The sequence below is a fragment of the Peromyscus leucopus genome, chromosome X (genome assembly GCF_004664715.2).
Source record: "Peromyscus leucopus breed LL Stock chromosome X, UCI_PerLeu_2.1, whole genome shotgun sequence".
NCBI lineage: Eukaryota > Metazoa > Chordata > Mammalia > Rodentia > Cricetidae > Peromyscus > Peromyscus leucopus.
Genome location: NC_051083.1, coordinates 2,738,950 through 2,761,133, shown reverse-complemented (window position 1 = coordinate 2,761,133; position 22,184 = coordinate 2,738,950). Strand labels below are relative to the sequence as shown.

The 22,184-nt window shown below is 47.8% G+C and overlaps 1 protein-coding gene across 13 annotated transcripts in view; it reads left to right on the top strand.

The window, feature by feature from the left end:
* The window catches only part of Itpr1 (inositol 1,4,5-trisphosphate receptor type 1), a 343,325-nt gene that overhangs the window by 307,362 nt on the left and 13,779 nt on the right, over positions 1-22,184 (top strand). For all 13 annotated transcript variants that reach the window (XM_028867566.2, XM_028867579.2, XM_028867576.2 and 10 more), the window contains 5 exons: positions 1,553-1,748; positions 3,270-3,362; positions 4,514-4,653; positions 5,129-5,294; positions 8,915-9,075. In XM_028867566.2, the coding sequence (XP_028723399.1) occupies positions 1,553-1,748; positions 3,270-3,362; positions 4,514-4,653; positions 5,129-5,294; positions 8,915-9,075 (756 nt within the window). The remainder of the gene's footprint in view (positions 1-1,552; positions 1,749-3,269; positions 3,363-4,513; positions 4,654-5,128; positions 5,295-8,914; positions 9,076-22,184) is intronic.

Here is a 22,184-nt window from a genome sequence, read left to right as displayed (position 1 = left end):
GAGTACCCTTTGTTCATTTTGTGACATGCTCTTAGTACTTCAGTACTGAGTCACTAGACAATATTTAACCAGCGTTAATGGTGACAGTCTTTCTTGTCTTTTGTGGATTAAGTGCTACCTCCTTGCTTCCTTTTTTTTTTTTTTTAAGGCTCCTACTTTACCCAGTTCCCTCTAGGAAACTAGTTTCAGGACACAGATTGGAGTTAGGCAGGGGGAAAAGTTAATTGGCCAGAAAATGGCCTCAGATATAAAATTCTAAACTGGAAGACATTGAGAGAGCAGCCATTTCCATGCACTCATTTTACAGATGAGGAGACGGCAGTCCTGAGAGGCTCAGTCAGCATCTTGTTGTAAATCAGAAGCAGAGTCAAGAGCCCAGGTGCTTTCCCCATGACTAACTGCACTGTGCACAGTTACCCAAAGCCACAGTGAAGACCAAACCTTTCTGGGCTGTCTAGACATGAGGACAGGGGGCACACTGATTAACAAAACCCCAAAAGCTAGCCTTCAGCCAGGCACGACAGCATGTGCCTATAATCTGAGACAATCAAGAAGCTGAGGCAGGAGGATTAAAAAGTTTGCTCCCAACATGGGGACATAAGAAGGCTACATCTTAAAAATACTAATAAAGGTTTCTAAGTCCAAGAGTTACTCCAGAGCGCTCTTCTAGTTGCTTCCCAGCCAAATAGTTACCTATACTTAAGACAATCTACCTGTCATCGTCTAATGCCTACATAGATGTTCAAGGATCCTGTCTTCCTCATGAAGAGAGCATGTCTCTTAGGGGTCAGGCCCAATGTATGAACCCAGTGTGACCTTCAGAGTTCTCTCCTATACTAGGGGAGGAGATTTAGGGGTTAGGCTTCCTGGTATGTCTCCACTGTGGATATCCTTGCAAGCATACTATGTGACTCTGCTCCAGTCTCTTCATAGGAAGTTGTTGATTGCCATTTACAGTACTTGCACAACATATAAGTATGCCTGTGTGCTAAGCGCTCTATATATGATGCTCGTTTACTCTTCACATTAACTCTCCATCCTCCAGTCTACAAAAGAGAAAACCGAAGCTGGGGCTGGGAACAGAACAAAGCCCAAGACCCAGTGGCTACCAGTAGCTGAGCTAAGATGTGAGCCTCAGCAGCCGAGAGATATTGCAATTTGCACTAGCATGTAACATGCCTGCCTTCACCACTAGATACTGGCCATCCTGGAGGAGGTACCAGAGTAGCTGGCCCTTTGGATAAGCTCAGAAATTAGATTCTAGATAGATGGCCACCAATTCCCTCATTCCTTTCCTCCCCCTTGTCCTGTGAAACTCCCATTTCTATTTCTGGAACCGCTAACCTGTTTTGTGTGCTGTTTGAAGTTGGTACTGATTGCCACCCCCTCTTCCATGTTTATTTTTCCCATCTCAGTTCTCACTGTGGAGACAGGCAACATGTTATGTGTTAAAATTATAGAATGATTCTGAATTTCCAAGAGAGTAAATGATGCCGCTCTAAACCTAAACACAGGCTTCTTAAATATTGTTCTCTCATCTTGTTTTTTGAAGCTTTTTGATTTAGTGTACCGAGAAGAGACTTTGCTTAATGTCATTAAGAGTGTCACCCGAAATGGACGGTCCATCATCTTGACAGCAGTCCTGGCTCTGATCCTGGTTTACCTGTTCTCAATAGTGGGCTATCTGTTCTTCAAGGATGATTTTATCTTGGAAGTAGACAGGCTGCCCAATGAAACAGCTGTTCCAGGTGGGTTTGGGACCCTCTTGTCTTTTTAAATGCTAACAGGATTATGACTGGACTAGAGTAAATACATGACCTTAGAAGACAGATATCTCCCTATGAAGTATGAATATAGGTCATTTTCATGTTATTTCAAAGGTGATGCCAAGTACTAGGTGGTAAGGGTCAGTGACTACCCCATGCATGTGTGCTGGTACATACTCTGATCTTAACTCTCAGGAGGCTGAGATTGGTGCAAATTAGAGGCCAGCCTAGGCCACATAGTAGCAAGGTTCTACACACACAAAAAAAATAATAATTTATTAATGCCATATTTTCAACAAGCACAACTTTCTCACAAAGCATTTTGACTGTATATAGTAAGAGCATCCCCTTGACTTAGTGAACCTACTTCTGGTAATTTATACTTGTGAGGAAAACCTGCTAAGTGTGTGAAAAAAGCAGACATCCAGGACTGCAGTGCGAAGTTGGGAGCCATCTTAATATAACAGGGCATCCCACTGGACTGAGGCCCACATCTGTGAGGTGGGGTACCCCACACATAGGGTACATCTTTATGAACCTTTAGGGACAAACACTGATAACATGAGAAAACACAGAATAGCAACAGTAAGATCATACTTTTAATTGAAACATTTATATATTGTTTTGTGTGTGGAGTTTTGTGAGACAGGATGTCGTCTTGCTCAGGCTGGCCTTGAACTCACTGTGTAGCCAAAGATGACTTTGAGCTCCTTCTCTTCCTTCCTCTACCACCCAAGTGCTATGATTACATGCATACCCACCGTACTTGACTATATATTTAATGTAGGCAGGCCCACACATTGCTAGCAGTGGCTATCCCTAAGGCTTTTTTTTTTAAGTGTAAGATTTACAGTGAGCTCGTGTATGTATAACAAAACGGAAAGTGACTTCCTATTTGCAAATGACAAACAATGATCAATAGTTAAATGATGCCTAGGTGTTCTTTCTCGGCATAGCTGCCAATGCTTAGTGAAAGGCGCCTGGTTAAAGGTAGCCAGGCTGTCTGAGTCCTGGGGACAAACTAGACCGACCCTGATGCACCACGCCTGGCTGCCTTCTCCCCCAATTGTGTATCTTGACGTGGGACTTCAGGCTTTGGTTGACATCAAGTGGCACTCAATGTCACCTACCTTCGGGTTCTGGGCCTCGGGGTGCCATGCTCACCCACGTTGCTTCCCGTGCAGGCATGATCCAGATCTTGCCGGAATCTGTACAGGCAGTAGTATTTCTCTTAGAGTTTCAGCTGTTTATCTCTAAAGTCAGAGAGGTGCTATTTAAGTGTGATACTGTTAGTAAGCCTACAGAACTTGACATTTCTGGCTTTTTTCCCATCCAGCTCACCAAATAAAAGTGTAAATTGCATCTGTGCTTTGAATTTATATGCAGTATTGGAGGGTGTTATTTATGTAAAGGATTGTTTAATCAGCCGTGAACTGGGGACTTCAAACATTTTAACCATATGCTGCCAGATTGTTCATCACAAAACTCCCTTCTCTTTCCCAGAAACTGGCGAGAGCTTGGCAAGCGATTTCCTGTACTCCGACGTGTGCAGGGTGGAGACGGGGGAGAACTGTACCTCTCCTGCACCCAAAGAAGGTAGGACTGTGTCGCTGCTAGCCCCAGGTGAAGTGCTTACTCCTTCTGCAACTGAGGCAGGTGGTGTCTGGGCAAATTAAAACAGAAATACTGCTCCGGAGAGAGGCCAGCAGCGAAGAGGGAAAGTTAGGAGAGTGGGGGAGATGAACAGAACAGGAAACCACATGCAAAGAAACAAGCTGCTGATCTGAGTGCCCACTGTGGACAAGGCCCATGTGGTTCTGTGGGAAATAGCAATGGAGCCAGAGGGAGAGGGGTAAATGTGAGTGATCATGGAACCAAATGCTGCTTCAGTAAGGATGCCATTTAGAGACGAGGCAGCCAGCAGAGTATTGAGGTAAAGGTGCCACAACGAAAACCAAGGATTCTCAGGCAAAGGAGGGGAGGGGGGTATTCAAAAGTCTTAATGGTAAAACTTCTCCAAAGAGATAATGGCCATGTGCAAGGGAAGCAGCAAGAGATGATTCCAGAAAGACCCTCGATAGATCTTATGGCAAGCTACATGGGTGAAATGTTAAAGGATGCCCAGGAGCTACAATCGGGTGCTGCTGGCGATTCACCTCAGTGGGAGAGCACTGGCTTACCGTGTGTGAGGTCCTGCCTGGATTCAGTCTCCAGTAGTACAAAATAAATAAACAAAAATGACAGAATAAGAAAGAGGTCTGTGTTTCAGCAGTGCAGTGAAAAGGAAGCAGAGCAGACTGCAAAGCGGGATAAACAGGCTCTAATGTACAGCCATGGATGCTGTGGCCCCACTGTGAGATCCAGCCATGCGTCTGTCCTCTGAGCATGCGCAGTTGGGAACCTGGCAGATAACTCACCTGAGAAGCGAGACGCCTTCTTCTTAGTTTAGGCCAAAGGCTGTTGTGTTTGCAAGGAGGACTACAGTGTACCATCTTCAAACAATAGGGGATGTGTGAAGCTCCGTAGAGCAAGGACAGTACTGACATAGCTTGAGAAGTTAGCAGGGCTGTGTAGTGGGAAGAGCGCTGTTCGAATTCTGACAGCACACGTCTGACTCTTAATTCCTTAGTTTTATTTCTCGGGCCTGCCGGCTAGAGAGAGATGGCATTTGGAAAACATCATTGTAGGATCGCAGTGTCTCTTTCCCCCTCCTGTCCTAACTGTGTTGTGACTCGCCCTGCTCACAGAGCTGCTCCCTGCAGAAGAAACGGAACAGGACAAGGAGCACACGTGTGAGACGCTGCTCATGTGCATCGTCACTGTTCTGAGTCACGGGCTGCGAAGTGGGGGTGGAGTAGGAGATGTGCTCAGGAAGCCATCCAAAGAGGTAAACGGATCCCAAGGGAAAGAAAGGGCACAGGGGTGTGCGCGGGGGCAGGCAGTGGGGGTGCACTGTGGTGGTGCTGAGTGTAAACTGTCAGTGTGGAGGATGAGCTGGGAGTGTGACAAGCCACTGTGCAAAAGCTAGTCAGTGCCCCTCCCCTCCCCACACATGCCCACTAAAGCATGTTAAGGCTCCACGACCGCTTCATGTTTCCCTACTCCCTTGACATAGGTCTGCTTTAATAGTAGACCTGGCCACCCCAACACACTTACAGAACCTTCCTGGTTGTGTTCCTCCAGCACCTGGAGAATTCACAGTACAGACCAAGGAGATCAAAAAGAGACATTGTTGGTTTTAAAGTTTGATGCCCAATGTAACCCCTGCCCTAGTGGACAGCTGTCCAGCTGGGGCTGGGAGCTGACCTCTTCAGAGCGAAGGGCAGTGAGGGCCCTGCCTGAGTGTGCCATCTCATCTGCAGGAGCCTCTGTTTGCCGCAAGGGTGATCTACGACCTGCTGTTCTTCTTCATGGTCATCATCATCGTCCTAAACCTGATTTTTGGGGTCATCATCGACACCTTTGCTGACCTGAGGAGTGAGAAACAGAAGAAAGAAGAGATCTTAAAGACCACATGCTTCATCTGTGGTGAGTATCCACCCCACTCAGGCAAGCATGCCACCGGCTAGCCTGGCTGAGCATGTGGACACATGGCGACGGAGTGGGTACATAACAGACTCTGGGCTGGGACAGTCACTTTATTCTGTCCCATCTCTGCCGTCTCTTGGCAAACAGTAGAGTTCTGTTAGGCCTCTCTTCTGCTGGGGAGTCTCTGGAAAGCCAATAAATTCTGTGCAGTCGTTCCCAGTTTGCCTTAAGGAATTAAGTTCCGGAGAGTAGAAATGTATGCCATGTTCTTTCTGTATCCAGGCATCCTGAGAGTCCCCTGGTCCAGTTCTAAATCAACTAGAAAGGAGAACTGTAGTCCAGCTGCAGCCTGAGAATGTCTTCTCTCCTGGCAGGACCAGGCTTCAGTGGAAAAATACCATCAGAGCTGGGCATGTTGTCACCTGCCTGTCATCATGACACTTGGGAAGCTGAGGCAGGATGGTTGCTGTGAGTTCAGTGCTAGCTTGACCTCACTGCAACTTCCAGGTCGACTGAGACTACCTAGTAAAATCTCGTGTCTTGCACATAACTTGAATTCAACTCCCAGCATCCAAATCAGGCAGTGGCTCATACGAACTTGTAACTTCAGCTTCGGGGGATCCAATACATCTGGTCTCCATGGACACCTGAACTCATATCCACATACATATAAGCAACACCTATAGACTCAGTAGGTTGTGCCTATATATTTATCATATATGGATATGATGTGTGTGTATGTGTGTGATAAAGAGCCGTGAGTTTGAGGGATGGTGTAATTTTATTTGAATCCTAGCACTCAGGAGGCAGAGGCAGGCAAGCCTCTGTAAATTTGAGGCTAGCCTGGTCTACATAGCCAGTGAGACCCTGTCTCAAAATAAATAATTAAATTAATTTAATTAATTTTTTTAAAATTAATTTAATTAATTTTTTTAAAGGAAGGAAAGAAAGAAAAAGGTCTCTTATAGTCAGGTGAAAGTTAAAGGCTTGGACTTGGTGTGTCATACCTGGCTCTCACCCAGGCTCAGCAGCCGACTGGCCATGCACCTGTGTCCCATAGTTCCATAGTTCACACAAAGTGGGTGGTGTTCCCATGCACTTCTCTGTGTCACTGTGAGAATCAGGAGGGAGGCCTTGGATAGGCTCCTGGCATAGCCCCCGTCACGCTGCCGGCTAAGTAGGGGACTGCTACATGAAACAATTGCTCACACCTGTAATTCCAGCACTCGGGAGGAGGCCGAGCCAGGAGGGTCATGGGTTCAAGGCCAGCCTGAGCTATATGAGACCCTTTCTCAAAAATAAAATAACATAAAATAAAAATAGGTTCCTGGGGCACCAAAAATGTCACTAAAATTATAACTACGGGGAAATATATGGAAATGCAAACTAATCATGTGGGAATCTAGAAGCTGAGTAATCATTTCAGGATTATTCATAATATAGTTACTAAATTTATGAATTCCTTCCAGATATATATACCAAAAAAAAATGAACATTTTTTTCTTTTGAACATTTAAATTATTTAATTTTTAGCCTCTTTAAGACCTATTTTTTAAGCTTTTTATTTTAATATAATTTTAGTTACAGAAAAGTCATAAAACTAGTACAAAGAATTTCTCCCTGCTCTTAAGATTCCCCAAATGTTAGCACTAGTTCTCCTTAGCTTTTTTCACACACACACAGCACACACTCACACACAAGCCAACCCCCACATGCACTCGGGGCACACACACACACACACACACACACACACACAGTTTTTCTGAGTCATTTCAATGTCAATGGCTGGCACAAATGTTCCCAAACATTTCAGTATGTATTTGCTAAGGACAAGAACCTTTTCATACATGGCTGCAATGTGGTTACTAAAACTAGGAAATTAAAATAGAGACAAATCTGCCTATCTAATTTAAAAACTTCACCCTTCATTCTAGTATCCTTGGAAAGCCCCAGGACCTGTATGGCTTTCTGCCTTCAGAACCCCTCTTAACTCAGGGACATTTCTGAGGACTCTAAGGCACTTACTTTATAGGATGTCCCTTGATTTGGGTTTCTTGGAAGCTCCCTTGTGGTAGAGCTGAGCTTATGCATTTTTATGCGACTATCAAAGACATGCTCTTCTATCCCTCTCAGTATGCCAGACCAGGGACACATTGAGCTGTTCCTCTTAGTGCTGCTGATACTCACTTTGATCTCTTGGCTAAGGACATAATTGGCATATTTCCTAGTCAGAAAGTCACTGTGTGGCAGGATGCTTGGAAACTTTGTAACTAACCTCAGTATTCCACACATTGGACTTTCAGCCCAGCTTTAGTATCCAGTGATGAGTCCTGCATTGTGTATTTATTTTCTGCTATTATTTATTCAATTCATTGGTTTTGAGATAGCATCTTACTATGTAGCCTAGGTTGGCCTTGAACTTGTGGTCCTCCTGCCTCACCCTCCCAACTATTGTGATTACAGGTAGGTGCCATGTACCTGACTCTATTTTGATGCTCCATTTACCCTGGATTTGGCCAATGAGAACCATTCAGGCTGGCTTCTGTGTTCTGTCATGTCATATTTTTTTGTACATTTTATATTTTTCTGGCAGCTCCAGAATTTCTGGTCTCAGACCTGTGCTTTCCCTGACCCAGCCATACAATCAGCCATTTCTCCATATGCCCCCGTTGTTCATAGTAAAATGGGCATTTAGTAGTCATGTCGGAGTCCTCATTCCCATTGGTGGCCACTGCTCCAGGCCTAAGCTATAGATCTATATGGGCTAGGGTATATGTATACCTTGGTGTGTGTGTATAGAGACACATGGAAACAGATCTGCACACACCTGCATCTGTTTCTTTAGTTTCATATATATATAACAAAAAGATGGCTACCTCTAATTCTAATTCAGCATTACAGTGTTTATAAGCATCCTCCTTACTCTGTATATATGTTCCCTTCTTTTAACATGAGGAATCCAAATCCCACTAATGGCCTGAAATATATTTCTTTATTTCCCCAACTCTAATTTCATGATGGCTAACCTAGACCTCTGCAAAATATAATTGCCATCCAGCATCTGAAATTGCCTTAAAGTTCCCTTTGCCCTGTCTGCATTTTAATATTTTCCTGGGAGAAAGGAGAAATTCACTGATCTCCTCTGTCTGAGCCCCAGGTTCTTGTCCCCATGTCCTCACCCTGGAACCTGGAAGGCAGGTTTCCCATGCACCAGTGAGGCAGCCACGCCACCTGAAAGTTGCCAGTTCAGTAGCCAGTAGCAAACGGTAGAAGGGGTTTTCAGACCCAGCTGGGATCCTCACATGGTATTGCCTATGTGTAAATCCAGCACTTGCAAGTTTGAAGCAGGAAAACCAGGAGTTCAAGGTTATCCTCTGGCTACATAGTGCATTTGAGGCCAGCCTGGGCTACATGAGACCCTGTCTCAAAACAAAACACAAGAATAAAATAAGCCCTGGTGAGTCAGATCATAGCCTGGGTCCTTGTACTATGATGAAAGTGCCCTTCAAAGCCAACAGACTCCAACTCGGCATGCAGATAAATCAAGACAACTGGCTGTATTGACTTTCCTGTACCATGACTGCTCAGTTGCGATCTGGGATGTTCTGTCTCCTGTGCAGGCTTAGAAAGAGACAAGTTTGACAATAAGACTGTCACCTTTGAAGAGCACATCAAAGAAGAACACAACATGTGGCACTATCTGTGCTTCATCGTGCTGGTGAAAGTGAAAGACTCCACAGAATACACCGGACCAGAGAGCTACGTGGCCGAGATGATCAGGGTGAGTGAAAAGATGCCCTGAAGGGCCCTGAAAGCAGGGCAGCCATGGCAACCACTGCTCTGTCTTCTTAGCTCACAGTATGGTTCTGGCACCTGTAGACAAACACATACCCAAGACCTATTGACTGAGATGTCAGCACTCTGTACAGCCATGTTCTCCGAGGCTCACCCCGAGCTAACCATGGTCCATCTGTTCCCAAGGAGGAGACGCTGAGACTTGAAGAAAATCAGCTCGGGGCTGTCTAACAACTGGGGCTGGGGTCTCAACCCACCTCCTGTCCCACCTCCCAGCTTAGTATCTGTCAGTCTGCCTCTCTTCTTGATATTATTAGAGTGTCTTACACGCCTAATGATGGGGAGGTATAGTTTTCAACATGACTTGTTTGGGCTCAACCTAGCCTTCTCGGAAGTGCTCTGCTAATTATCTGGGAGGGATCATATGAGGGAAAGAATCTGAGCCGCCAATGAATCTTCCTGCTGATAGGAAGTGTGTATTTCTGTGTCCCAACAAGGCAGAAAAGTGGCAGCTGCAGGTTTTTAGACCACTCTTCTCCAGCAGGGCTCTGAGGAGTCACCAGATGTGTGCTATGAGTCCCCAGCCAGCTGTCCTTTATGACATGTGCTTTCCAGATTCATTAGAATGTGCAGGGGTATGTGACAAAGTGTGGAGGCATGAACTGTGAAAGCAGGTGACCCTTTGTGGATGAGCCTGCGCTCACGCAGGAAAGGGGCCTTGTTGGGGCGTTGGCTCTTGAAGAGGCTCCAGGGTTGGTTGCCCTCCCAGTTGCCAAGGACTGGAGTGCTCTGCCTGACAGTGAATTTCCCTGACCGAGCTCTGCTGTGGTTTCTGTGTGTGTGTGTGTGTGACGTTCAGGCTTTCCATAGAATGATGTTCAAATCAGTCTGTCCCAGTAAGCAGCGGCACTCACACACTAGCGGTGGTGAGGGTTTGAGCCGTACTGCGTGAAGTGCCACAGTCACTTGGTAATACTTCCTGTATCCCAAGCCTTACAAGCGCCAAGGCTTCTTGGAGCGGGAACTGCCATATGCACCTTAACATCCTTAGGGTCTGAATTAGTTACTCCGTTCGTGACTGATACCAAATACCTGAAAAGCAGCAGCTTCAGGGAGGAAGGAGTTCTTTTGGCTTACAGTCCTTCATGACAGAGAAGGCATGAAGACAGGAGTGAGAGGCGACTGGTCACATTGTACCCACAGTCATGAATGCTGATCTCTGCTTGCTTTCTCCTTTTTTTTATTCCATCCAGGACTTCAGCCTGGTGGAGTAGTGCCACCCACATTTAGAGTGGGTCCTCTGACCTCATTTAACCAAGTTTAGAAACTCACTCACAGGTCTGTCTTCAAGGTGATCTTAGATCCTGTAGTTGACAGTCAGTATTAACCACCACAGGGTGTAATCCACGTTTCGTAAATTTTAATGCACTTAGAAATCTTCTGGGGGTACAGTTATAATCCCAGTTCTGACTCAGCAGTCACTGCCACGATTTTTAACCTCTACCACCAGCCTTCCTGGGGTGCCAGCACTGGAAGTCTGTGACTCACCCTTTGAGTAGTGAGACTCTAGCAGAAAACAGAAAATACACTGATGTAAGCAGTTACCATCGGAGGGCTCGGGAATTGGCTCAGCGTGCAAAGTGCTTGCCGTACTGGGTTCCTGAGCCCAAGTTCAGGCCCCAAGCACCTGTGGAGAAGCCAAACCTGGCAGCCCCAGCCTGTGAACCCAGACAGGCAGATCCCTGGTGCTCCCTGGCCAGCCAGTCTAGGTAACCAGTGACATCTGCACTGAAGAAGAGCCTGTGTCTCAAAACCTCGTGCAGATGCTGGCAAGATGGCTCCGTGGGGAAAGCCACCTGCCACCGGGGTGGATGACCCGAGTTTACTTCCTCAGACCAACGTGGTTGGAGGAGAGCTGATTCACATGCCATGTGCACACACAAAGTAACTAAACAACTAAATGGTAAATGCATGTTTTTAAGTAAGAGATGAGGGGCTGGAGAGATGGATCTATAGTTAAGAACACTTGCTACTTTGACCTGTAACTCCAGTACCCGGTGGGGATGGATCCAGTGTCCACTTCTGGCCTCTGAGTACCAGGTGGGTGCTCAGACAGACGTGCAGGCAAAGCAGTCATACACATAAAAAGGAAGAAAAAGAAAGTAAAGGATGGAGAGCAATAGAAGGTACTTGATGTTAACCTCTGACCTGTATATGCACACACACGTGCGCACACAGAGACGACAATTGAGGCAGCCCATGTGACTGCTGAAGGAAAACCTCGCCCATGCTTTCTGTGTGCAGCTCTCACCATTTGTAAGGTTCTCGCACGTCTAGCATTGGATCTGGTCACTATAACTACCCTGCATGCGGCACTGGGGTGGGGACTGGTCTGGGGTGGGAAGAGGGGGAAAAAGCAGCAGAGCATGTTTCTGAAAAGGAGGAAAGTTAAGGAGAGAGGAGCCCTGGGTGAGCAGAGGGAAGGGACGAGCCCTCAGGAGTGAGGGTTGGTGTGGCTCGTTCTGTCTGTCCTCTCAGTAACACATGCCTGCTAAAGAGCCGAAGAAGGGGGTTTGTTTGGGCTCCATTTCAGGTGCTTTGGTCCATGGCGGCGAGCTGGCTCTCTTGTTTCTGAGTTGTGGTGGAGCAGAGCGTTGTGGGGGAAGGGTATAGCAGAGCAAAGTTGCTCACCCTGTCCCCTCGGAGGCCAGAGGACAGAAAGAGATGCCATCTTTTAAAGGCCAATTCCGGGCCCGGAAGGTAGCTCAGTGAGGAGAGTGCTTACTGTGCGAGCCTGAGGACCTGAGTTCAGATCCCGGCACCCACATTAAAAGCCAGGCTCGGTGGGGCGCACCTGTAACCCCAGGGCTGGGGCCACCGAGACAAGCACCTCGCTGGCGCTTGCTGGCCGGATGGGCTAGACAATGATGAGCAGCAGGGTCCATGAGAGACCCTGGCTCAAAAAAAAAAAAAAAAAAAAGTGTGGAGAGCGGTAGGGGACAACCGGTCCCGTTGTCTTTCTGCCAGCACAGACCAAAGGGGAGGGGCTTCTCCGGCTTACACTTTCAGATCAGTCCGTCATTGAGGAAATCAAGGGTCGGAACTCCAGCAAGAACTTGAAACAGAAACGAGAGAGAAATAAGTGCTGCTTGCCGCTTTCCTCACAGGCTCAGACTTAACTAGCTGTCTTAGAGCCCAGGACTACAAGCCAGGAATGGGTGCTGCTGAGACCTCCTACATAAATTAGCAAGCAAAGAAATGCCAACTGGACCTGAGCAGTTCCTCGATTGGGACTTCCTTCTCAGGTGACTCTCGGCTGTGCCAAAGTTGGCAGCTAGAGCTAGCTATGGCCACACCATTGACAACCTTCAGCCTCCATGTGTACATGCCCAGGTGAGTTCACATGGGCAAACACACACACATAAGAGAGAGAGAGAGACCAAAAAATACAGTGAAATTTCCAGTGACCTACTTCCTCCAACTAGGCCCTACCTCTGGAAGTTTCGACCTTTAAACGATGCCATCCAAAGGATTGATCCATTGATTAAGATAGTGCTCCTAACTGCAGCCACTTCTCAATGATTAGATGTTTGCAATTGGGGAACAAGTCTTTAGCACACGAGCCTTTGGGTGGCACTTCATTGGTACTAGAACCAGGACAGATGTAGACGAAAGTAAGGCTGGGGTCAGTGCCTGCCCACACCTAGCTTAGAAGGTGTTAAGGCAGGTTTCAGAAATCACCTCCTGTAGCACTTGGGTGGGAGGCTGCTGGCAGAGTGCTGGTGAGACCTGGTCAGGTGGGAGCAGACAGACTCAGAGCCAGTTCCCACAGGGTCAGGACACTCTAATGGGACATCAGCCCTCTGATTCTCTTCCTGCAGTGGTTGACACTGGCAAATAAGCCCATGTTTTATCAGCCTGCTCATTGCCACATGCATGCATGGTGACCTGGGCTTTTCTTTCAAGTATCTGGCTGTGTTCGGTCTTTACGTCTTTCCAGGGCTGATTGTGAAACTTTCTGTTAATTACCTTAGAGTATGGTCATAGAAAAGTCTGGGGCCCTTTGGGCTTCTGTCTCAATCATGGAGACTTACTGACGTCTTGTGAGTAGTCACTTGACTGGGATTAAAAGCCAGAGTGACTCCTTGGCTGCCACACAGCCTGGTCAGAGTCCTCTGCATTTAATGCTCGGAGGACCGGGGCATGCATTGTGCTTTCTGTCTGCACCATGCTTTGTCTTGTCAGAAAGCATCAAATCTAGCGCGTCCAAGGGTTCTTAACTCTGAATGTCAGCACAGCCGGGGAGCCTGTTGTTTTGGCTCTAAAGATGGCACAGAAGAGTGTTAGAGCCCCCAGCCAAAGCCTTTTGCCAGTGCTGTTTGTAGTGGTGATTCAGCTTGGTGCCACATGAATTCCCTGACGTGGAGAGTTAGACATAGCAGGACAGGATCCGAGAGAGCTCAGCTTCACCAGACCGGGGTGTCAGTCTCCTGGGCCCTCAGAGCTATAGTGCAGCAGGTCATAGGCCTGTGTTGTAACCCCATGAGCTCATGCTATGTGGAAGCTGCTTCAGTCAGGAGGATAGGCTTCCCCAGCGTCTCCTCTGAGGCAAGCCTCCTACTCACTGATCCTGGGCGGGAAACCAAGCTGTGTGACAGGTCAACCCTTGGACGCTGTTGTTACTGCAGAGGAAAGGACAGAAAGGGGACTGCTGTCAGAGATGGAAGGTAAAGCCTGGCAGGGCCACTCCCTTCTGTACACTGCATGTCTTTGAAGGAATCCTTGAAAAAGGCTCTGTAGTGGTATGTGGTCAGCAAGAAGGACACCACTTGCCTGATACGGGAAGATGATGTTTAAATCTTCCACTGCTCTCCTTTAGCCTACTGGTTAAGATTCCAGAGCTTCTGGAAGATCTGCTCAGTCACAGCTGCTAAAAGGCCATGCAGGAGACCAAGTGGAAAGTCTCAGGTGGACATTCAGAAGGTAAAAGAACTTCCGGTACCTCAAGGACTGCACCTTTCAGACAGAGGCAACAGACCTAGAAAGGGAGCCTCGTCTCCCAAAGCTAGCATCTGGTTAGTGGGGTATGATTTAGGGAGAAGGAGAGTTGACTAGCCATGAACGAACATGGATGGGTAGGATGAGGAAGTTGCCTAAGTGCGGGCATAGGACCCCTCTGCCTACATGCGTGTCCCAAAGGCACACATTTCTCTTTGGTAATAGCCAACCTGCATAAAAAACGTCACAGCTAGGCATGTGGTGGCTCACACCTGTAATCCAAGCCCTCAGGATGTGGAGCCAAGATTTCAGGAGTTCGAGGCCAGCCTGGGCTACATGAGACCTTTTCTCAAAATAGACAATCCCCCAGGAGACAGGCTCACTGTGTCAGCTCTGTCACCTTTTCTAGTTCAGTCAAGAAACGGCCCACAGTCAAGGTAACAAGACCTGTCCTGTCCATCAGGAGCAATTGTGCATTTCTTGCTATCCCTAGGGGGAAAAGAAACAACTCTATCTTGCAGTTGAGAAGTTCCCAGCCATTCAGCCATAAATTAAATGTCACTCGGGCATCACATGACATAGGTCCTCATCTCCCTCCTTTTAGTCATCAGTTCTCCCTCTCTTGTTGCATGAGTGCTATTCCCACAAAGCCCATCCCTCCCCAAGGATTGGATCTGGGGACGGAAGCTCCTGGTTTGAGTGCCAGCTCTGCTGCTTCATAGGCATGTAATCCCCAACACGTCACTGGACCTCAGTGCCCCATTGAGCACCTGGTACATAAATTCATTGATGCCACCTCGCACATCCATCTGGGGCTGGACAGATAAGGCCAGAAGGGTGGCAGGAGGGTGTGGAGGGCAACAGCTGGCGGGCAGGCCTAAGCACAGCAGCCAGCAAACAGAGGGAAGGCCACAGGGTGACAGACAGAGGAGCTGCCAGGAGCGTTCTTGTAGTCCCATCCGTGTGGGAGATGCTTGGCTGCCGCCTTCGTTGTCATAAGCCATGTTGATTTTCATAACGCCCTATGTGGAAAGACCCCTGTGCCTTTCCCTTCTCCAGTGTCGGTGGGGCTTCTGTGGATTCAGAGAACAGTCCACGGATTCTGGGATTGAGTCCTGGGATCACTCTTGGTTCACCAGTAGACCTGACCCTTGGTTACAGCCCCTGTGGGAAGGCGGTGCTGTGACTCCAGGGGCTGGAGAAACTTACTTTCTTCTGTCCCCGGCCCCCTATGATGCAGATGCAGCTTAATATATAGAAATGATGTCGCCTCCATCACCTCCGTTCCCAGGCAAGCTGTGACTGCAGAGTGACCTCACATAGCCCCTGGCTGCTCAGATGAAAAATAAATAAAATAAAATAAATAAATAAGGTTGCCTTTTCTCCCAGGAACTCCAGTCATGGTGATGGCCTAAGGAGTTTGATTAATCTTGGTCTGCGTATGCATTTCCACAGTCATACACATGCTACCTGCCCTTTTGTGTAATTTTTACATCAGTGGCTTTGTTCTGGGCCTATTGAACCGAGGATCCGTGCTTGTCTGTAGATGTTAAGTTGAAAGGCGGTGACATTGGATAGGAATCCACTCTGAACTATCTGCCCAGGAGGATTTAAACACTACATAAATGGGAGCATTACAGGTAAGAGATAAAATACATGATTCCCAGAAAGACGCAGTAGCCCATTTTTCTACTGTATTCAAGAAAGAAGCCTGAATTCTTCTTGAATGTTAGAAGCACAAGAAACATTAAAAGGAAGAGTGCTTTTTAAAAATAAATGGATTTGTTTTGCTAGCTAAACATAGATTTCACTTATGTGTCTTGAAATTCCGCCTCGTAGTCTTGGCTTTTTTTTTTTTTTTTTTCCAGAAGTGTTTCTGAGTGAACTAAGTACAAGTGGGGTGACTGGGTAGAGTATCCTGGGATGTTCTGAGTGCTTCTCTCCTCCGTGATAGATGGCATGGTCCAGGACCCGGAAGTGGCTGAGGAGGATGTGTTTCGCCAGGTGTCTTGAATGGCTGGAGCACACTGATGCTGCTGGAAGGGATGCTCTGCCCTGGCAAAGGCAGGGCTGACTGGCTAGCCATTGCCTGTCCTAGGTTATCACTAATCAACTTGTGTGAGACGCACACTCTGTATCCCCCATCTTGTTCATCCTTTGCCCAGCAAGATGTAAACGGTTCACACCTGGGAACCTAAAGCTTGTACAGGTAAACCAGCCTCTGCAGGGTCCCAACGACTGGACCAGAGATGCTGAGCCACAGTTCAGCCTCCGGTTGCCCCAGGCCACACGTCCAGGGACACTTGCAGGTAGGATTGTGCGTGCACCTGCACACGGCCCTGGGGGTCAGGAGCCGACAGCCTTTGTCACCGGGGCTTCCTCATCTCCCTAACACATGGAATTAATCATTTTTAAAAGAGGCAGAAACAGCCCCATGGGGGATAGGGAAGAGAGCCTGAAAGAGGATCTCCTAGGTAATGCTGGCTGGCTAGTGCATAAATCAGCAGGCCTAGAGCTTTGTGGTTAGATGGGGTTTAAGTCTCCAAGCTGTGGACAGCCAGCACGGCTCCCAGGTGACCACCTGAAGTGCCAGAGAGTGCGGAGATGACAAGAGGTTGGGCAGAGAGCATACAGCTCCTGTGAAAAATTCACTGGGAATCTATGCTCAACACCTCTACCCTCGCTTCCACTTGACATGGAAGAATATTCCTTGGTGGCCAAATCTGGTGGGAGAGAGAGAGTGGAGTGTAAAGACAAAACCCTCGGACCCACCAGGCAGACAGCTTCCACACCCAGGTGACTCACGCCCAGGAGCTTCACTCAGTGACAATTAAACAGGAGAATGTCTCATCTGACATCCCTTAAGCCCCACGCTGACTCTTTCTCACAGCTGTGGACTCTTCTCTGGTAATCCCCTCTCAGGTAATGGAGTGCTTCTGCCCGGCAGGGGAGGGGCTGGTAGCTTTGCGTTCTTGGAAAATGCTTCCCTTAAAAGCCTAATGCAATTTGTATCCAAAAAGCAGGGTGAGGATCTGGGTTTTGTTTTTTTTGTTTGTTTGTTTGTTTTTTTGTTTTTCTTTCTTTCTTTCTTTTCCCCCTGAAAAGGTCTGCTCCTTGAATGTTGCAAGCAAATAAATTGTATTAGCAAAGTATGCGGCATGAAAGGTCTCTGAGGGACCGCGGTGAGATAACGCGTGAGGAGAGCCGGGCCCCTGCTTGTTTGTCTGTAGCTGATAAGAAGACACAGGAAGTAAACAGTCAGAAGGCAACTGCTAGCAAGGTTAAAAGATGAGAATGGGAAGTGAGTGTCAGTCACTCCCTTGGCTTGGAAAGCAGAAGTGGCCCGAGGCTTGCACTCTGCTTGACCTGAGAGAGTGGGATGCTCTATAATCGGCCGACGGGCACTCTTCAGTACAGGACAGTAACTTTCTGCCAAGGGGAGTCCAAGGGCTGGCATGGAGGCCTTTTGTGGATCCTAGCTAGGTAAGATCAAGGCTCTGGATGTCTGGAGGAAGGGCTGCCCAGCATAAGGATATGTGTAATAAAATGTCACAGCCATCCAGGAAAGACTCCCTTAGGGAAATCAGAATTAGAGTGCCTTAATAGTGGAGCCCCTGCTAGCCATGGAGAGGGAGCAGAGCCTGAGGAGCTTGCAGCCAGCTTCACCCTGACCTGTGGTGCCTGCGTTTTCCCCAGCTCTGCTTTGTCCTGGCATTGGTAAGGTGGCATTGAAACCGCATTGCTCCATTCAGGCATACAGTAACAGGTTTGGACTTTGATTCTGGAAATCAAGGGAGGATGCTCGGAGGAAGAGAGTGCCTTGATAAATTCCTGGGGCAGCAGTATCAATGTTTCGGGATCCCCAGTGCCATAGCAACAGGTTGGTGCCTAACCTGGGAGGCCATAAGCGTTGGTTGGAAGCCCTTTAGATGCCGTCAGTGAGGAGACAGCTTGTGCCGCCCTCTAAATACGATTCCCAGAACGCCTCCCGGGGTTAGCTGACACCATGGCCATGTTCAAGAATATCAGGGTGAGAGAGAAGTGGAGAGGGATTTGGCACCGACTCCCCCGTGGCTGGAAACTGTGTGTCAGCACCACTGAGTGGGCCTCCCAGCCAGCCAGCTAGGCTCTCACCCCACCCTCTGCGCCTGAGCTGGGGTTCCTGTTGGTGGCAACTTCACAAAGCCCTTGCTGAGCTTAAGTTCCCCCACCTAACTTCCTAACGTGTTCTGTCCTCTGGGGTCGAGGGGGTGGGGCCACCGCCTCCCTCCTGTGCATTTTATGGACACCTTTCTGTGTGTTGGGAAGCACGTGGCGTCCGGCCTGCAGTTCTGTAGGCAGCTCCAGCGATGCCCTGGATTTTCCATAGTCTGTGTGCGCTCGATGGTTTCTGACAGAAAAGGGAGCAGGAACCATCCTCTGCCCTAAAGGATATGGAATGCTGCAGGGGAGCCTGGGGAGTGGGGACCACCTGACTGAGACTCTGGGCTTCCAGGCTGCAGAGTGGGAGGGTTGTGCCAGCAAAACGTTCGATAGAGCTGTGGAGAGAGTGTTTCACCACCCAGGAGAGTGCATGCTTATATGCCTACAATCGGTATTCATACACACATAATCACCCAACAAGACAGAGCTAATGAACTCCCAAAAATGGACTCAGCCACCCTCCTGCTCGCTCCTCCAGCAAACAGTCCACAAGGCTGTCGCTCATCCTAGCTGCCTTTGTAACTCATTCTTGAGGATTATAGTACTGACTTTGGCTGCTAGAACCAGGCAGTAGTGTCGTTGCTACCATGGGTGTGTAGCCATTTAAAAAACAAAAACAAAAAAGTCTATAAAGAGGTATAAAGCTCCACCTGAAAAATGCTGCGAAGTGGATTGTCTTTCTCTAGTGCATACACTGACAGACCTTTAAGACCTGTCTTTGTACAGTGACGCTTCCTGGAATGCCTGCAGAGATGCTCATGGGGAAGGTGGAAGGACATGTGCAGAGATGGATATACAGGTGGATGGGACTCTTGAGTTGTCACCTTCACGGACCTTCCCGCTAGTGTCTGTTCCATAAAGAAGAAAAAAATGGCGGTGGGCGGGGTGGGGTGGGGTGGTGTCTTGTGTACTTGTTACCTCTGAAACTCCATAATGTAACTTATAAAGCGCTGTCAGAGACAACCTGTATGATCAAGCTTGTGACTCTGGAGGTTGGGAATAGGCATCGGATAGGTGAGCTCTGGCATTCTTCAGAGGGGGCACTATCCTTGCAAACCACTTTTGGGTCAGTAAGAACACACCAGCTTCCTTGAGAACTCTGTGGGCAGTAATAATGGTAGCACGTTCCTCGCCTGCCCTCAAAGTATCAACAAAGCAGTGACCCTAGACAGAGCTTAAGTCTTTAGTTTTCTGTTCTGTAAACCCAGTTGAAAGAGCTCCGAAAGAACACCATTGTTCTATTAGCTGGGTGTGTGTGTGTGTGTGTGTGTGTGTGTGTGTGTGTGTGTGTGTGTGTGTGTGTGTTGAGACAGGGTCTCACTATGTAGCCCCAGCTGGCCCAGAACTCACTATGTAGACCAAGCTGTCCTTGAACTCACAGAGACCTGCCTGCCTCTGCCTTCCAAGTGCCAAGATTAAAGGCATGCACCACCACACCCAACTGTGTGTCTGTTCAAATGCAAATAGAAGTGCTTTCCCCTGAAACAAAGCAAAGGATTTTAGGAAGTTAGTTATCACTGTAGGCATAAAACAAACAAGAAAACACTGGATTCAGCTAACTATGTCAAAACTGAAAACTCATAGACCCTTGAAAGAATGTGAAAATTGCCATGATCTCTATATACAACTATAGGAATGTTCTAGTCAGTTCTCAGCTAGTGGAAAATGCAGGGGAAGCTGCCTGAGTAGCATTTCAGAAGCCAGCTGGGATGCTGGATTCAGGAAAAGGGGAATTTTTGCCAGATCGTTTCTTATTAAGTCTCAAAAGGGCCAGCCCTGCCTTGCCTGGCACAGGCAGCTGGCCCCCCTCCCTCTCCGCTCTGACCTCTGGTTTGCTCAACGTGGCAGCCCTGGGTGCTCAGGAGTGTCACTCCCAGTGGTGAACTCTGCCTTCTCCCAGTCCCCTGGGTGCCCAGGGAGCCCTTCACCTGTGGCCCCAGATTGACTTGAAAGGGTGATTGTGCAGCTGGCTGTCGGTAGGGATTTCATCAGAAATGGGTGCGGTTCTCTCTGCTGGCACGAGCTGGTCTTTGTTGTGCTGTATCATCCAAGAACAACTCTTGACTGAGTCTAGGAAGGGTAATAGGTCACCACAGCCCAGCTGAGGATTATATAACGTGCCTGTCTTGGCAATGTCACTCTGAGCTCAGAAGCAGACAGACTGACACCTCACCTGGTGAGCAGCTGGGACAGCCCTCCTGATAAAAGAGAAAACAGGGTCTCTGAAACCTTATCCCAAAGAAAGGAAGTAATTTAGGTGGGAGTCAAGTTGTTATCTAGGTTACAGCTTTGGCCTCCAAGGGAGCTTCGTGACCTTGGGTAAATGGCATTATTGATTTATAATGATTTTGCACAATACTGGATAGTTTAGGGGACACATTCACAGCCACTTTTTCCTTGTAGTCACCAAGTACAGTAGCTGGTGATCTGTTTTTAAAAAAAGAAAGGGAGAGAGAGAGAGAGAGAGAGAGAGAGAGAGAGAGAGAGAGAGAGAGAGAGAGAGAGAGAAAACCATGAGTTAAATGAGCTAGCTCACTCTGTGCTGTGTGCGTGGAGAAAGTCATCTGTATCTCTGCCTACGTTCTGATCCAGTCCATTGTTCTTCCTACAGTTACAGACCTGTGGTAGAAGTGTTTAGAAACTATGAAAGAGCAATGTCAGTGTGGTTTGGGTTGACTCAATTCTTATTGGTAGCTTATTTGGGGTAGCAATTGAAATTCCAGGTAGAAGGTCAATTTTGTTTTTCAGTTAACAAACTTTATTTATTTATTTATTTTTTGAGCAATCTTAGGTTTACAGAGAAATGGAGCAGGAAGTGCATTTTCCCATGTATCACTTCTCACCTCCTCTCTTTCTCTTTCCTTCATTCCCTTCCTTCCTTCCTTCTCTCCAGTTAGCCCAGTTACCAGTGTGTGCTCCTGAGGCACACATGTGGCAGCTGACATACAAATACTAGACACTGTTGTGAAAGTCACGGTTTGCATCAGGAGCACTCTTGGTGTTACACAGCCAGTGTGTTTAGACAAATGTGTGGTTTGTAATCACAGAGTCAAACAAACTACTTCACCGTCCTAAAAACCTCCGTGCCTCATCGGCCTCTCCCTTCTGAGCCTGTAGCGTCCACTAATGTTACCAGCACCAAGTTGGAGTGTACCTTTTAGGGGTTTTTAATATATAAATTCCAAAGTCACCAAGCATTAAGAGAAAATGCACTCTAAAGAGTAGTTACTTTCTTCTTCAGTATAAACGACCCAGCCTTGCTCACCAAAGGGGCAACTGATCCCAGGTCTGCTGGGCACCCTACATGTCTGCTTTGGCAAAATCATTCCCTCAGTCTCCCTCCTCCTCTAAGCAGCCTGAGGGGGTGAAGACTGAACTCCATCCTGGCCCCCCATACCTTCTTTTAATCATGTCATTCCTCTTGTGTGGTAAAATACATAGAGATGCAGCTGCCATCTGGGTTGAAGAGATAGCCTTTGCATCTAGAATCTTCCCAGACGGGTTACTTGGGAGTAAAGCAACAGTTCCATTTTCTAGAACTTGTCCTCTCTTCCATGACCCATGTGCTGACCCTTCATCCCCCGCCTCCCCCCGCCCCCCATCATGTTGTAATCTTTCTATAAAAGAACGAAGAGTTTGGGAAGTAACCTTCCCTTGTTTAGTCAGTAAACAGAATTCTCTACCTGAGCAGGCTCCCTCTGAGGAGGTGATGGATTCTCTGGAGTCTTTCTCAGAACAGCATCTTCACTTGAACCTGGAAAGAAAACACCTGCTTCTCAGAACAGTTAGCATCTGCAACACACAGTCCATCCTCCTGCACTCCCGACTCTGCCCTTCCTCTCCCTGGCTCTGCTCCCCACCCCCATACACACACACACACTCTCTCCCTCTTTC